At 40.9% G+C, this 15040-nt stretch overlaps 2 protein-coding genes across 2 annotated transcripts; both read right to left on the minus strand.

Annotated features, from left to right (window-relative positions):
- Window positions 1–1521: 1521 nt before the first annotated feature.
- On the minus strand, window positions 1522–11213 carry mmp15a (matrix metallopeptidase 15a). The gene is made up of 10 exons (XM_020934946.2): window positions 10594–11213; window positions 9592–9740; window positions 9230–9349; window positions 8851–9161; window positions 8623–8784; window positions 6980–7356; window positions 6754–6892; window positions 5548–5698; window positions 4995–5110; window positions 1522–3945 (listed from the first exon to the last, which is right to left on the minus strand). The coding sequence occupies exons 1-10, from the start codon at window positions 10699–10701 to the stop codon at window positions 3503–3505; spliced, it is 2076 nt and encodes a 691-aa protein (XP_020790605.1). The 5' UTR covers window positions 10702–11213; the 3' UTR covers window positions 1522–3502.
- Window positions 11214–11377: 164 nt separating this feature from the next.
- Window positions 11378–14894, minus strand: zpd (zona pellucida glycoprotein d). The gene is made up of 10 exons (XM_020935052.2): window positions 14135–14894; window positions 13987–14041; window positions 13798–13905; window positions 12843–13051; window positions 12609–12766; window positions 12282–12396; window positions 12065–12192; window positions 11804–11984; window positions 11602–11707; window positions 11378–11533 (listed from the first exon to the last, which is right to left on the minus strand). Exons 1-10 carry the CDS (start codon window positions 14153–14155, stop codon window positions 11415–11417), a joined length of 1200 nt encoding a protein of 399 aa, XP_020790711.2. The 5' UTR covers window positions 14156–14894; the 3' UTR covers window positions 11378–11414.
- Window positions 14895–15040: the final 146 nt, after the last annotated feature.

Here is a 15040-nt window from a genome sequence, read left to right on the forward strand (position 1 = left end):
AGAGTGAGACACAGTCACAGCTCTGCCTCCACTACGGCCTCACTCATAACAGGATTAACCAGCAGCACCTGAAGGTCAGCGGACAATCCTAGTCGTGAGCATTCGCAGATTAGTGACAGAGAAAGCTATCGGACATCACCCATAAACTGCTATCACTGCCCACCTGGAGCCAAGCAGCAAGTATTATGTAATACTAGACCTCTCATTCTCAAGGCAGCCTTCAGTAAACAATCAGTCCAAATTTAGGGTTTTTCTAATCATTATCACCAAAGCTTTATTTTGGATATGATCCATAGAGTCAGTGATGGACAATAAACTTATTTATGCTGTTTAATAGCTGTTTAATAACTAGCATATTTAAACATAAAACAATGAATAGAAAACAAAAGAGAAATGTGTCTAATGTACTTATAATGTACATAATGCAAGGACAGGGCAGTGTGGATGGAGCTAGAAGGATAACAAAGAGGAGGAAGTAAGACAGCGTGGCATGAGGCCTAAAGTGATTAGTGAGATCCAGCAATGCCCTCATTAACAAGAGCTAACTAAACACTGAACAATTCATGTACTGTTTACAAAACAATACTATGTAAATCTGTCACAGAATTAAATCACAAGCATTTAAAACTGTCTTTGTGCTGTTACATAATGTAAGTGAATATTAACCACAAAACAAAATAGGATTGATTAGAGAGATAATGGCTATCATCACACCACCACTGTTGTTGTGCTGTTTAGAGGAATGAGCAGTTTGTGGCACATGAGGAAGGAGGTAGATCTCATAATGAGCTCAAAGGGATAAGCTGGACTACAGGCCTATGACACACACCCTTCACCCTGAGGACAGGGCTGGGGCAAAGAGGACAGAGGCAAGCTACAGAGATGGCCCCATTCCAAGGAAACATCTGGAAGACACACTCCCCCTACAATGAATTTATGTAAAGCTAATTTGAATAATCTCACATTTACTATACACATTTACTACATATAAGGTTTGGAACAAAACAACATACTGGAACATACTTAAGTCTCTGGGCCAGACAGAGACTTAATGTGGCTGTCAGACCAACTTTCCTCGGCCCCCAGACTTCCTGGTGAACTGGCCCACATTACCCTGAAAAATTATTTTCTTCTGCAAGTTTCTGTTATAACTTCATTAATTAATGTCTGTGTGAAAGACAGACCTGATATTAAAGTCCAGGCTGAATCAAGATGTTGGGGCACTTAAAAAATCTCTGATAATTGCAACATTTTAGAACAATCCACAATATTGACCACCAGCCTGTTGTCCTGTGGCTTTCAATATGTTGTTGAAAAGTTTGGACACCCCTGGTTTAGATTCCAGAAGAATGCAGTGCAATACACAAAGCAGGTAGAGTCAATGAGAAAATGAAGAATGTGAAAGGCTATAGGTCATAATTAATTTCTATGAACTGCTTCAGTTTCTTTCATGCATGATTTTGTTTGCTGAAAAGTATCTGCTATTTTTGGACAGTTCCATTTATGTTGTAGCCTCATTAACAGTTCCCTCTTGTGGCTAAAACAGGAAGTGCATGATCTACTTCCTGAGAAGACAAAGAGATGTGTGCATGACCCATCATGTTGCTTTTGAAAGTTAAATTTTATTTAAAAGATTGCCGTCTACACATATGTGCAAGCCAGCAAGGCCTCCCATAACATGCCCTGCATGCTTTAACATGATCATTCTTCAAAATAATTAAAAAAGTATACTTTCCTTCATGGTATTTTATAACCCCCCCCATAATCACATACAAAATACAGGCTGAACAACAACTACAATCTAAGTTTACACATTAGTACAGTGGCTTAAAACTCAGACAGACCTCTCTCAGTGGAGGTGGAAAGCTATGGACATATAAGATCAGCATCCTGTACAGGTTCTGCATTAGTTACCCATTCAACACTTCCTTTCACAAGCAGAGTAATAATACATGTGGAAATACAGTATCAAAGGGATGTGGGGGTAACGGAGGAAGTCAGAGCAGCACCAGAGAAAAGGACTAGGCCCAATGTAGGTCAGGAGGCACGACGCCAGCGTGGCCCCTCCCAACTCTCTAATACTCCTCCTTTTCCACTCAATACACTCTCACTCCTCTATCTGCCCTCTTTTCTTTCCTTCAGTCTTTCTTTCAATTCTGTTCTTTTCCTTTTCTCCCCTTCTGCACCACAAAATCAGTAACATGTGGACCTAATGAATAACAGACACAAACCTTACTTTTCAAGTCTTGTACATACATACTTATCACAGGGTTTGCTATTTAGTGTGAACATTCAACACAAGGAAATCAGTTTTTGTACATGAAGACAGAAAAAGTTTTAAAGAACACAATAGCTCCTTAAAAGATGATTTAACTCAAGTCAATTTACAGTCATATTTAATCCCAAGCCTGGCAGTGGTCATATATGAAAAAGTCTGCATTAGGGCCAGTCTGAACAGTGAAGGAGAAGTCTATATGGCCCGTAGTTTGAAAGCAGATGTGCTGGTTTCCATAAAGGCGCAGATGAGAGATCGTGTGACGCAGTGTGTGAGTGGGACAACTGAACGGCCTCAGAGGGAGATGGAGCGGTCATGGGCGCATGCAGCTGCCTCACATTCCTGCTCTGCTCCCAGGAAGAACTCCCCATGCACAGCTTACCAGTCTAAACAGTATGGACCAAATTGCATTCTCGGCTGCATTAAGAGTTTGAATGTGCAATTTCTCTCAAGCAGCATAGACAAGCATTTATACGTAAAGGTGCACGGTGTAACTTTTCTAGTGCAGGGTCCACCATCAGCTCGTCTCCATGGAGATGCGGTGCCTTGTCTGGAATGTCCCAGTATGGCATTAAACATGTCCATCTTGCATTTACTCAGTAACATGGGTTTTATAGGTTTGCCTCTCCGCAGATATGACATGTGACTCAGCCCTGCTGTCTCTAAAAAGATGAAGAGAAGTCACCATGGAGAGAAGCAGGTGACAGACCCTCCACCAGAAATGTTACACAGTGCATCATTAAGATTGCCTTTACCAAATATACTTTTTTTTTGAGCTTACATTGGCCATCATACTACAATTATTTTCCTACAAAAATGCATTTATGTACACTATGTATGCAAGATTTACAGCTGAACGAAAAAGAAAAAGCAGTTTGTCAACAGCTACATTCATCTGCACTTTGGGGGCAGCTGCGATTTTTTTTTCTATGGCTCAAACAAATGAACAAAGGTCAAAATTAAGCAGTGGTATTCTAATAAACAGGAGCAAAGGTGCTTCTGGAAATGTGCATTGTTGACTGCATTATAACACTATGTTATAGCTTTACTAAAAAAACAAAACAATCAAACAAACAAAAAAAAACAGATATTTTTCCTCAATGTTGGAATATTTGAGAGAAATTAGAACAATTAAGGCACAAGGTAAAACGTACGGCTAGCCCCCTTTTTCTACTTGTCCTTTCCACAGTGGCACAAAGTGAGTTTAAAAAGTCAAAGTTTCTTGTATTACACCCACTCCTGTAGTGAGCGTTTGCAATGAACTAAAGCCCTGGGCGTCTCTTTGTTCTGCAGAGTCCTGAGGATAGCATAGATCAGTATAAGGATGCACAGGATCAAAACCAGTGGGACAGTCACCATGATCAACGTCATGACTTTAGAGTGACCATCGGCGGGGGCCACAACCACATCCATCTCTCTGTCCACGTCTTCGTCCTCCACGGGGACTTCTGGATTCACACCCACAACCTCTTTGTCCGAGTCTCTGTCCCGTTTGCCTTTGTCCTTTTCTGTGGGGTTTACTGGTTTCACTTCTGGGTCTGGTTTAGGATGCGGAGCCCCTGCACAGCCCATGAAATCTCTGAGGATAGAGCGAGGGTAGCCTGGATCTGCCTCTCCCCGCCCGTTGTGGAACCTCCAATAATTAGCTCCCTTGTAGAAGTACGTGTAGGCTGCAAAACGATAAAAGAGGCTTGAGTCAGCAGCAAAAAGAAGTACTAATTTCAGTCCATCATCAGGAAAAGGTAATTCTTTGGTCCCACCAATGATGGTCAGTCTGCAGGAGTTGTAATTGTTTAAAACCACCTGGCAGTAAAAGCAGGCATGCAGCAAAGAGGTTTGCCATGATTACAGGGGCAAATTGAACAGACAACAGGCTGAAACCAATTAGATCATTCAGGAAGCAAGGCTGGTGCAGAGACACAGTCTTAATTTTGTATTTGGACATTACTATGTAAATAAACAAATACAGTAAAAAATTTATCTATGTGAAATAAAGAGGAAATACAAGATGCTGACATGCATATGCATGCATGCATCCAGATTAAACTAACTTCATGTAATAGTTAAAAAATGCAATGTTTTCCAAATTAAATACAATGGAATGGTCTAAAATCCATACATACACAGATCCTTAATAAACTGGCAAATAGGATGTAGTAATATGTTTCATATATGTGTACTAGCTCAAGATTACACACAGATGCCTATGAAATCCTTCTGTAATACAGCTCTGGGACTGTTTGGTTCTGAGGGTAAAACCCAGGAGACACCGGAGAAGTCTGGGTGGATATGGGACGTGAGTGCTTTTAGAGCACACTGCCATAAATCTAATTTCCAAAGGAAGGATGGGCCAACCCTCAAGCCAGAGCCCTTTCCTGTATTCTCTCTCTTTGTCTCCTCATTCTCCTTGCCCTGCTCTCAGTTCTGTTTGGGTCACTCTAAAATGCATGATTTTTTCCCCCTGTCCTTTGCACTCCAATACACCCTAATAACCTTTCATTATTTCCTTTGCTCCACCCTTTACTGGTCATCCTGTAGTCTCCAGCATGGCTACATTTTGTATATAGGTGATTTCCCAGACCAAAATCTACCCAATATATCCACATACTTTTTTTTAACCACAGGTCTAGTTAGATACAAACATTTAGATTTCACTGTGCATATGCAAGCCTCTACGCCAGACCTGTGCATAACAGAAGATCAGTATTAAATAACTTACCACCATCATCACTTAGGAAAGCACCCTTTGGCGATGGAGGGATTTTTCCCCACCTACTGATTGGTTTAGGGAAATCTGCATCTGTAGTACGTGTTTCTTCATTATAACGCCAGTACCTGGAAACAGAGATGCATGGGTTCAACTCTGTAATGAGTCAAACGTTGAGCAAAAGGCATAAAAAAAAAAACAATCGTCTTGGAAAATAACTACTGTGATTATTAATCATTATCTCAGCAATGTTATAGTTGAGCTGTTGAGAAATGACATCGTATCCTGAAAAAACAAGACCAGGATGTAAACAACCCCGTCTGGAAATCTGATCATAACTTATGGACTGTTTGTTTTGCTTAAACAGTTCTATTTATGTTTTCTTTGTCATTAATGTCTCTATTTCTTTGTCTTGGCATAAAAGCATAATTATAGGATGGGTACTGCAAATTCCCTCAAGCTTCAAATTATGCAGAAGCATGTTATATTCATTCTAGTAAACAAACAAACTAGAAGAAGAGGGGGTAATGTATGCTGGAGAATAGATATGTTTGGTAATGCTCACCGGTCTCCTTTGAAAAAGTATGTGTATTCATTAGGCTCCCACCAAATGGCAGTGTCAATGCCGTGTGTGGGGATGCCTCGTCCGTACGCGTGCAAAGGCTGTGGGTATCCTGGCAACACATCAGCCTCACGGAACAACCAGTACCTCTCATCTGCACAGACAATAACAGGCTCATTACCCTGATGTTTTGGGTACACCAATAAACAAACTGTAAAGAAAATGAAAAATTAGACATATGGCCCACACTCCCCACAGACCAGAGGCAGAGGACACACTATTTCGGTATAACGTTTATTTTCCAAGATTCCCCAGCACAAGTCCAAGTTCTTTTGACACATTTTAACATCCAGCTCCTTTCCACCACCTCTGCCAGTCAACTGCATAAATATGGTGTAGCCTAATCAAACTCACTTAAAGCATTTTCTCTTAAAATCTAAAAGTTTATTTATGATCTAATCAAATGAAATAATAATAAGAAGAATAAGAATATGAATGGACTTCAATGATTTTAAGTGGTTTTATATTTATACAATTAATACAGAGGTAATGTTTTGCAATTAGATTTATTTTGTTATCTACTATGTTTGCTACCACGGCAACGGGAGAAACCTCAGGGAAAATGCATTGTGGTTAAAAGAGTTAGAAATGCAAAAGGCCGATCACAAGTCACAGTTTGAGCTGTGTAAAGTAAATGGTCTGCAGCTCTCCACATCTGGACCACTGCCGTGTTAAACAACTGACGCAATCCTCATTACTTTGAGTTTCTCTCCCAGGGCCTCTTTGGCCTCAGCTGTACTGGTGCTCTGCTAGCAGCTGCTGCCACGCTGGTGCAGAGATCAGCAACACTTTAAATCATGAGCAAGCAGACACACATACAATGGAATTGAGAATCATTGTAATTTTTGTCTGTGGCTAGAATTCCTGGTTTCCCCTGAGTTTCACTTTTACATAATAATGTAGGCTAATGCTTTTGAGATTTACAGCGTGCCAGACACAGTTATGGGAGTGTTCCATTATAACCGCCCTTCTCGTAAATCACAAGTTAGGAATCTGTGCTTACGCAGCAGCTTTTTCTGACCAGTTCAGATCAAAAGTGCAAATATTTCCCCAAAGTGTTTACCAACAATATTTAAAACTGATTTTTGATTCATCTTGAGAATAAACTAAGAACTAACTAGATTAAAAACTCCTTTTTTATCCACATACCTTTAAAGAAGACAAATTTTCCATCATGGCGTTCATAAGCTGCATCTATGTCATTGGGAAGACCCATCCAGAACAAAGATATGGGCATTGGGTAGTTATCCAAGACACGATTCCTGCGTACTCGCCAAAACCAGCGGCCCTAAAGAAATGTAAAAACAGGCAACTTTGTAAATACACTGTCAAACTAAAACAATAAAACTAATTAAACTTTTTGTTCTCTTCTAACCTTAAACACAAACATTTCCCCTCTCAGCATGGTGACCGTATCAAAATTCCCATCACAAATATTTGGCGGTTGTCCGTCTGGTTTCTTTGGAGGTGACGGTGGACGTGGTGGGGCCCATGTTGGGGGCACAGGTTTTTTATGAGGGGTGACGGGCACTGACGCCCACTGGGACTCTGTCGTTGTGGCTGTAGATGGTTTTGTCGTATCAGGCTCTGGGTGCACAGTTACATCAGGTCCTGCACTGGGCTGTATTTGTGGGGGCCGACTGGTCAGAGCAGAGGAGGTGGGTTGTTCTTGCTCAGTGGTGGTGGAAACAACAGTTGTGTGATCATCAGGAGGCATTAATGTAGTTGGCGCATCGGTCATGAGAGGTGCGCCTATGGAAAAAAAGAAAAAAACGTAAAGCAAAATTAATTTTGATGTTCAACGAGCCGATTTCAGACTATAATAATTTTCATGAGAAAAGTTGGTGCTTGTTACTATGGGAGGAAAACAAACAGTTATGTAACGTTTAATGACCACTGCCTAAGGATCCATTAAAATGCATATGGAATACTGTACATATACTGCTACACTAACTTACTAATAAGACAAAACATGAATATTAGACTCTAGTGTTTTTGTCTGTGTGTTGCAATAAAATGCTTAGAAGATCTTTCTTACTAAAGTTTTTGGTCTGTTACTCACAGCATGATGACAGATCCAGTGCTTTTATAAGGAAATGTAAAGTGCTGCCTGGAATGTGTCAATGTGCAGTGATATATATTTATTCCTTTGGGAACTAAACATGTTTAGTTTCTTTGATTTTTAGATTGCAGAACAGTTCCTACTGAAGGTGAGTTCTGAGAGAAAGCTTGAGCAAAAGAAACATAAGCATTTTGATAGCTAAGATATTTGGTCGTTACATAAATGTTTCTACGTGTTTACTTCTTTGGGAAAAGTAAATTCAGCCAAGTCCTTTATTTATAATCCACAGCTGCAAATTGCAAAATCCAGTCAAAACTCATCTAAGCACCTTAGTGCTTTATATTTGTTCATTAAAAGGAAACTATTGTGTAATTTTCTCCTAAACATTTGTTTTACTAGATTTACAAGTCATTTACAAGAGATATCTACTATAAAAACAAGGTCACTGGGTCAGAAAACCAGCTGAAACATGCTTCATATTGGGCATAAATATAAACAGCATTTGTTCTGTTGCACAACAAGGACAGCAGAAAAGCATCAATGTTTTCTAGATTATGAAATCATATTAACAAAATATCTACAAAAGAATTACAATGTTGATAATATTTTCTGATGATTGAGTCATAAACAAAAGGACAAAACAGACACGTTAAACACATGTGGTCTGTCTTTGGCCGAACACAGATCCTATCAGTTAATAACAATGTCGTCTATTCAGAGGGGAGCAATGAGGGCACCAAAATGCTATGTGAATATGATGCTCTAAATAGTCCTGTGAACTGTGGAGTGAAGCTCGTCTACACTGAATTCAAGGTTATTTAATCATTTTATTTAAGAATAAAACAGTTACTACATTAGAATTAATTGGTTTGATTTGACTGGACTGTTGACTGGTTTTGTATATTGTAGTTGTACAAGTGACACTTCATTACAATGTGCAGTTAACATGTCCTCACCATATATGTATTGTATTCCTTTGATATCGTCCTCGTGCAGAGTGAAGTTGTGACTGGGCACCCACTGGTAGAACGGCGCCATGATGGCATTGGGGTTATCAGAGTGCTCCAGGCCGAGAGCGTGGCCCAGCTCGTGCACAGCCACCAGAAAAAGGTCTATTCCTGCAACAAAGACACATCTAAATGTGCTAATCTGAACATAAAACTAAACTAATCTCATTCACTGACCTCGTGGATTATGATTTTCCAGTGTCCAAGGCTCATCAGCATCAAAGTGTATGTCTCCACCCATTTGTGGCCCAGGGTAGTAGGCGTGTGCCAGGGACCCCCCCTCACCATCGAATAAAGACATATCTCCATGAAATCCAGAGGCAAACAGTAGGAGGATGTCAGCCAGTTCAGACTGACTACTGTTGTTAACAGCTGGTAATTCCTCAAAAGTGAGTGGGGTGACTCTCCTCCAAACCTCAAAAGCTTTGCGGATTGCCTCAAATGTCAGCTCTTCTCCCAGGGAGGAGGGTATTTGCTGGTTCAGAATGCTAAAGAAAAAAAGTAACATTGGTACATTTTCTCTCACAAACTTGATTTTGTGCATCAACTGTAAAACCTGTAAGTGATATGGTCTTTGTCCCACTGCTGTCCAGTGAGAGCGTAGCGCTTTTTTCTTTTCTCATCGTGTTCTTCTGGTTTTCGGTCCGGGACACCACAGCGAGGCCGGCGCATTGCACTAAACAGACAATTGTGAAAATACATTATTCAAACTTCATTAAAACTTCATTCTGTGTTCACTTTTAAACTATTATTTTGTTAGACAGTTGTGAGTGTTTACCAGGTCCCATTGTTTTTAGTCAAACAACGGGACCTGCAGACCCCTGATTTTAAGAGCAACTACACTTTATCTTGTATACATACAAGACAAATACTTAATTCAGATAGAAGTCTTGAATAAAAAGTGATAGTTTTGCTTACAAAACAGTAGAAGGGTCCATTTCCCCTGTGACCTGGAGGCCGTAGAATCTTTGCATGTCACTGATGGCGTTGGAGAGGATCCGTGCAGACTGCATGGTGGACATCTGTCTGCTGCCCTGAGAGAGGTAGCCATACTGACGAAGCCACGTCTGTGAAGACCAAGTGTACCGTCAGCACAGTCTAACATGTGTCAGATGCTGTGTGTACATGTATGGTGATCTGAAAACAAGCTGCTGTCTAATAAAAATGAAAGCTGAGGAGCTAAGGAAAAGGAGAGGTGATAAAGGCCAGATGTCTTCCATTAAACAGAGCGTGGCAGCTCTCATTCGTGGACCCTCTGCACTCAAGAAAAAAGCAGCCCTTGACAAATATGAAACTATTTCAAGGCATGTGATGGCCAAGGAGAGGCTCTCTGACTTCTGTCTGCAGGGTAACTTTTTCAAGCTCAGGAACGAAATCAATTAAGACATGTGGAGCCACATACATACAAGATCAACCTCCTCAGGTAAAAAAAATAAACACCAGAATGGACAGAGAGATAACAGGTTTTAAGCAGCATACAAGTTTGCCAAAACTAAACCCTGAGGTATTTAACAATCTAACATACAGAGAACTATGATGCATATTATGGTGTGCCACATGGACAGCCAGGGTAAATCTTCCTTTAGTCCAAGACTTAAAAGGAAAAACAAAATATTTAACAATTTTGGTGCATGGTTCAATTGTCCTTTTTTTCAAGCAGGGACTGTGTTTTCTAATCAGATGATTATGGTCCTCAAATGCCCAAGTGGAAACCAAATCTAACATGACTTAAACACAAAGTATTGAGCAATGTTACTTCAAAGAATGGCAGAGGTTTGTTTACTACAGCATTGCATGTTATTCTCTGTGCGTAAATTTTTATATAATCTCTTTTTTTTTTTTTTTTAATCTTCGTTTGTTGGCTCACTTTACAAATAAAGTAGGCATTAATGTCCAATATAAGAGTTTGAGCCTTCTTACCTCTGCATTAAATCCTTCCTCTTCTGGGACTTGTTCCTCAGCACAGGATAGGACCAGGGTCAACACTGATGTGATTAAGATGCGTGAGCAGAGATGCTGAGGTGCCATCTTCTGGAAGATCTGCTCCCTCTTCTCCACTTAAATAAAGCACGTTTTCCAGAGGCAGAAGTAAATGCACCGGCAGCGGGGGACAGCTCTGAGTGCCCCGTTTGGCGTCCCAAACTTCAGAAGTAACTCCTCATGGTTGATGATTACAATCTCAGTAATGAGCTACTGAATTTAGAGTTAGTTTGGAACACTAAACGAATTTTATTTAGAGGCTACAAGTCTGGTTTAGTCATGCTAGTCTTATTAGCCTAGTAGTTTTTCAATGCAATCAAATGGCGCAAATAACCCCCTTGCCTGCTCGGAGATCCACAATGACAGCGGTAGATCGCGGTCAGAGTACAGTGAAAGGCAGCAACAAGTCTCCACCATAAACTCAAGCCTGACTCGAGCGGCTGCTGCAGCGCGTGCTCAGGAGCGCGTGAAAAGGTCAGTTTCCAAAGTCTTTATGGCATGTCCCCGTCTGTTTGCCTCAGGACGAACATCAAAAAGTGCGCAGATTACGAAGGCCATGAGCAGAGCCCTAAAGTCTTGCTTAGCCAAAGTGAATCCCACCTCCTCAAGACAAGGGGAAATCAGTGTGATTAAAATGGCATGGGCGCCATCTGCTGACGTTATTAAGAAGTACAGTTAATATACAAATAACAGTTGATGAAAGAATGGGTCCAGTTTTTAACTGTCATATTTGCTTTTATTCACATCGACAGTAGTTATTGTCAGCTGAATACTTGAGCTGCTCTCCGGTTGCCCGCCTTTGCCACTATAATGAGGAGAACTATAAAAAAGCCAACAGTCCAAACTCCAGCTACAGGCAGCACCACTGTTGTCACGATGTCTGAAACACAAGGACGACTTGCATCAATGAACCGCCAAATACACAAATGAACCATAATGGCAACTCACTGGACTGAGGTTTTTCTGACACATCCAGCTTGATTGGGCCATATGAGAGGAGGCCATGGGTCCCATCATCCATGACCGCTTCCCTTTTGATTATGGAGTTGCAGTTCTAGAAAAACAATTATTGGTATATTATATAATAAACATACAGAATAGGCCACAAAGCAGTACATGTGCAAAGTGTTAGGCCCTTTTATAGCCTTACTGGTATGCAGGTCCTGTGATCCTCTGGCTCACACAGCTGAACAGCACAGTGTAGATACATATCATAGGGCTCTTCTGCAAACCTGAACATTTCAAAGCTGTAGCGAACAACAGAGCCTGCACCATTCCCAAAGTCTGAGTTGCTCTTGTTAAGAAAGGTAACCGTGTCATCTTCAACACATCTGTAGCAAATAAAGAAGGATCATCAATTAATAATCAAATAGAATAGAGATTTGGGCAGTGAACACTGGTGTTTTCTGACCCATTCTGGAGGAGTGTATGAACAGAACCAGCTGTGGAGTTAGGCTGTGGAGTCTGTGTGGCCCAACACTCATCGACCCGAAGTAGAAAAAATTCTGCAGGTTCAGTCACCATCACTTCCACAAACACCTAATTAGTTAACAAAAGGTGTGTGAGGGTAAAACTGAGCCAGAGCAGGTGCTTAGGCAGATGTAGTTAATTATCCAAGAGTCAGTCACCTTATGGCCCAGTTCAATGGTGGGGGCAGTGCTGTAGGCCTCAGTGTAAGAGTGGTCTGTGTAAAGCATCATCTGGATTTTAGCATCAACTTCATCCACTCGCACCACAGTTTCACTAAAGGGAAAAGGGCATTCAGAAGTAAATGCTTTGCAATGTTGCTTGAAATTGTATTTTGTATGTACTCTAATTTTTTCCATTTGATTATTTAATGTAGATATATTTAAATATATATCAGTCAATTTAGCAAAACATCTAAATGGGAAAAGGTGGCATGATCTTAAATAGGATTTTTTCTTTTGTGTGTGTGTATACAACAATAAAATTACCTGAAAAATGGGACGATGGGGTATTTCAGGCTGACTGTCCGGAGGTATGGAAAGACACATTGGAAGTCAAGCTTAATGGCAGGTTCTCTGATAATGTTTCCAGTGATCCGTGGGTTTGACATCAAGGTTAACGAATAGGCGATATGAGTGATGTTTTTCTGTTAGTAAGCACATGATGGTAATGGGTACGAGACCTTTTCTAAATGCATGATAACTGAATGTATTAGATCATACCTCCAGTGGTTTGCCTCCACAAAATAAGTATTGTTTTTTGGAGACCTTGGCCGTATAATATGCAACCCCATTGATCACCTCTCTCTGAGCACGACATGACTCGTTGGGCAAATGCAAAGAGTTGAGGGGCACTCTGAGGTAAGTGAAGTAACTTTCTAAAGCTCTGATACTGATGGAGTCTCTTTCACAGTTCACTTGAATATGTGCACCTGAAATGTTAAAAGGGGATTTGATCATTCAGGTTTTTATAAGCATAAACATACATACATACAAAAACTAAAACTACTACCTAATAATGTTACATTTTATGTATATTCCACTTTACATTTCAAAGAAATGTTCTACAGCAGGTAGATTAAATCTGAGTGGCTGCCTAACAACGAGAAGGTTTCTGTGTGGAGTTCCCATGTTCCCCCCATATCTGGGTGAGTTTCGTCAGAGCACTCCAGTTTTCCCCATCAACCCAAAACAGGCACAATACGTAAAAATCCTCTATGGCAGCCCTGATAAATCCTAACTCCAGAGCTAGAGATGACTCAGTCCAGGCACAGCACTGCAGCACCCACTGCTCCTGACTTTTTATCCCAGCGACTAAGGGGGACAATAAAGTGTAACCATACACAAGTACAGGATCGTAAGAAACATTAAAACTGATAAAAAGCACTAATGGGCCTTTCTGAAAAAAATGTCTTTAGACCTTTTTAAAGACTTCCACACTTTGTGGGACTCCGGGAGAACATCCCACAGAGTGAAAGGCCCAATTTCCCACAGTGGAGAGTTTATTCCTGGGCTGATGGAGGCGAAAACAAAACTGCCCAACAGACTGGTAAAGGTGCTCTTATAAGCCTAATGAGCAGCATATAATCTATTATCAGGCAGACCACTGAACTGCAAAACAAAAAACCTTCAAAGATGATTTGCAAATGCATTCATTGAAAGAGTTGATGAAGCTTACTTTGGTCACAGCGGTCGCCATAATAACCCTGGACACACTTGCAGCTCCTTTGGTCTTTGGAGACAGTACAAGTATCGCTGTTAGTACAGTGCCGCACACTGCAGAGACCTATTTGAAACGAGCACAGGGCAGACTACATTAAAACTTGAATCTTTCACATTAGAGCAGATATGTCTTCAGGATACTCACCATTAACAGAGTTTCTGAACTCGGGTCCAATGAGAAGCACAAGGACCACGCCCAGCTGATTGAAAATAGAGTTTCTTTCATATAAACTACAACCATATACTGTCTTTTACGGTCCTGTTTCCCTTTGCCTTGTCTGTGGGCTACTTACCTTCACAGCTGTGTAAATCATTTTTTCCTTTTTTTTAATTATTTTTTTTATGTCTTTCAGTTATATCGGACAATGGGCACTCTCCTCTGACGCCATTATCCGTCACGTGTTGCTCCAATTAAGCACACCTGCTCAGCTGTCGCCACTACACATGGCTCTTATTTGAACCCAAGTGATTTTACCTGGATTACAGCGCTACTGTTATGTATCCAAGGCAGTATACGCCAAAAATGTGTATAAAATAAAATAAATAAAAGATAGCCTAGGTTAGGCTCTAGGCTTCACTGTTTTACTGATCCTCACCTAATGATGAATGTGAAAAATAAGGTAGATTGTACTGAAGAAAGACCAGCCAAACTGTACAAACTGAAGCCTGTCCTTATGCAGCTATAAATGGTTGCTGGGAGGAAACGTCTAATGGGAATGAAAGAACTGGGACAATGCGCTTCTTCAGCTGCCAACTGGTCATGACCACAGGCTGCACACAGGGCCCTTCTGTTTCAGAAAGCCATCTGTTTATAAAGGATACATCACAATAGGTTGTTCATCAGTGAAATCAGGGCTTACATCCCGCTGCTCGAGCCCAACCATGAATGAACTGTTTATTCTAAGAGGTCGGTGCAAAACTTTCTGTCTCAAACAGTGCAAAAAGACACATGTCCAAAACTTACATTGGCCTAATCTCAACATTGTCAGAACTGTTTTAGGTTGGTTGTGTATGATTGAAGGAGAAATAGTGTCATCTTCTTGATCTCGCTGACAGAAGTGGAGTGCGACCCTGGTGTTGTGAAATAGCCGGGTTATAGGCGGTGTCTGTCAGCGGCCTGATTCACAACACCAGCTGCAGCACACACACCAGGTTCACTTGATGCATGCGGTCTTCAGCTGTCACGTGTCAAGGCAATG

Source organism: Boleophthalmus pectinirostris, unplaced genomic scaffold, assembly GCF_026225935.1.
Source record: "Boleophthalmus pectinirostris isolate CB_2022bp ecotype Guang Dong unplaced genomic scaffold, ASM2622593v1 HiC_scaffold_2, whole genome shotgun sequence".
Taxonomy (NCBI): Eukaryota; Metazoa; Chordata; class Actinopteri; order Gobiiformes; family Gobiidae; genus Boleophthalmus; species Boleophthalmus pectinirostris.

Excerpts from the sequence above, each read along its gene's own strand:
- mmp15a (XM_020934946.2), bottom strand. The coding sequence starts at position 10,701 with ATGGCACCTCAGCATCTCTGCTCACGCATCTTAATCACATCAGTGTTG. Across the intron at positions 6,893-6,979 it reads GGGAAATGTTTGTGTTTAAG|GGCCGCTGGTTTTGGCGAGT; the intron begins GTTAGAAGAGAA and ends ACATTTCTTTAG. Across the intron at positions 5,699-6,753 it reads AAAATTTGTCTTCTTTAAAG|ATGAGAGGTACTGGTTGTTC; the intron begins GTATGTGGATAA and ends TTGTCTGTGCAG.
- zpd (XM_020935052.2), bottom strand. The coding sequence starts at position 14,155 with ATGATTTACACAGCTGTGAAG. Across the intron at positions 14,042-14,134 it reads TGATTTACACAGCTGTGAAG|CTGGGCGTGGTCCTTGTGCT; the intron begins GTAAGTAGCCCA and ends ATTTTCAATCAG. Across the intron at positions 13,906-13,986 it reads GTTCAGAAACTCTGTTAATG|GTCTCTGCAGTGTGCGGCAC; the intron begins GTGAGTATCCTG and ends CGTTTCAAATAG.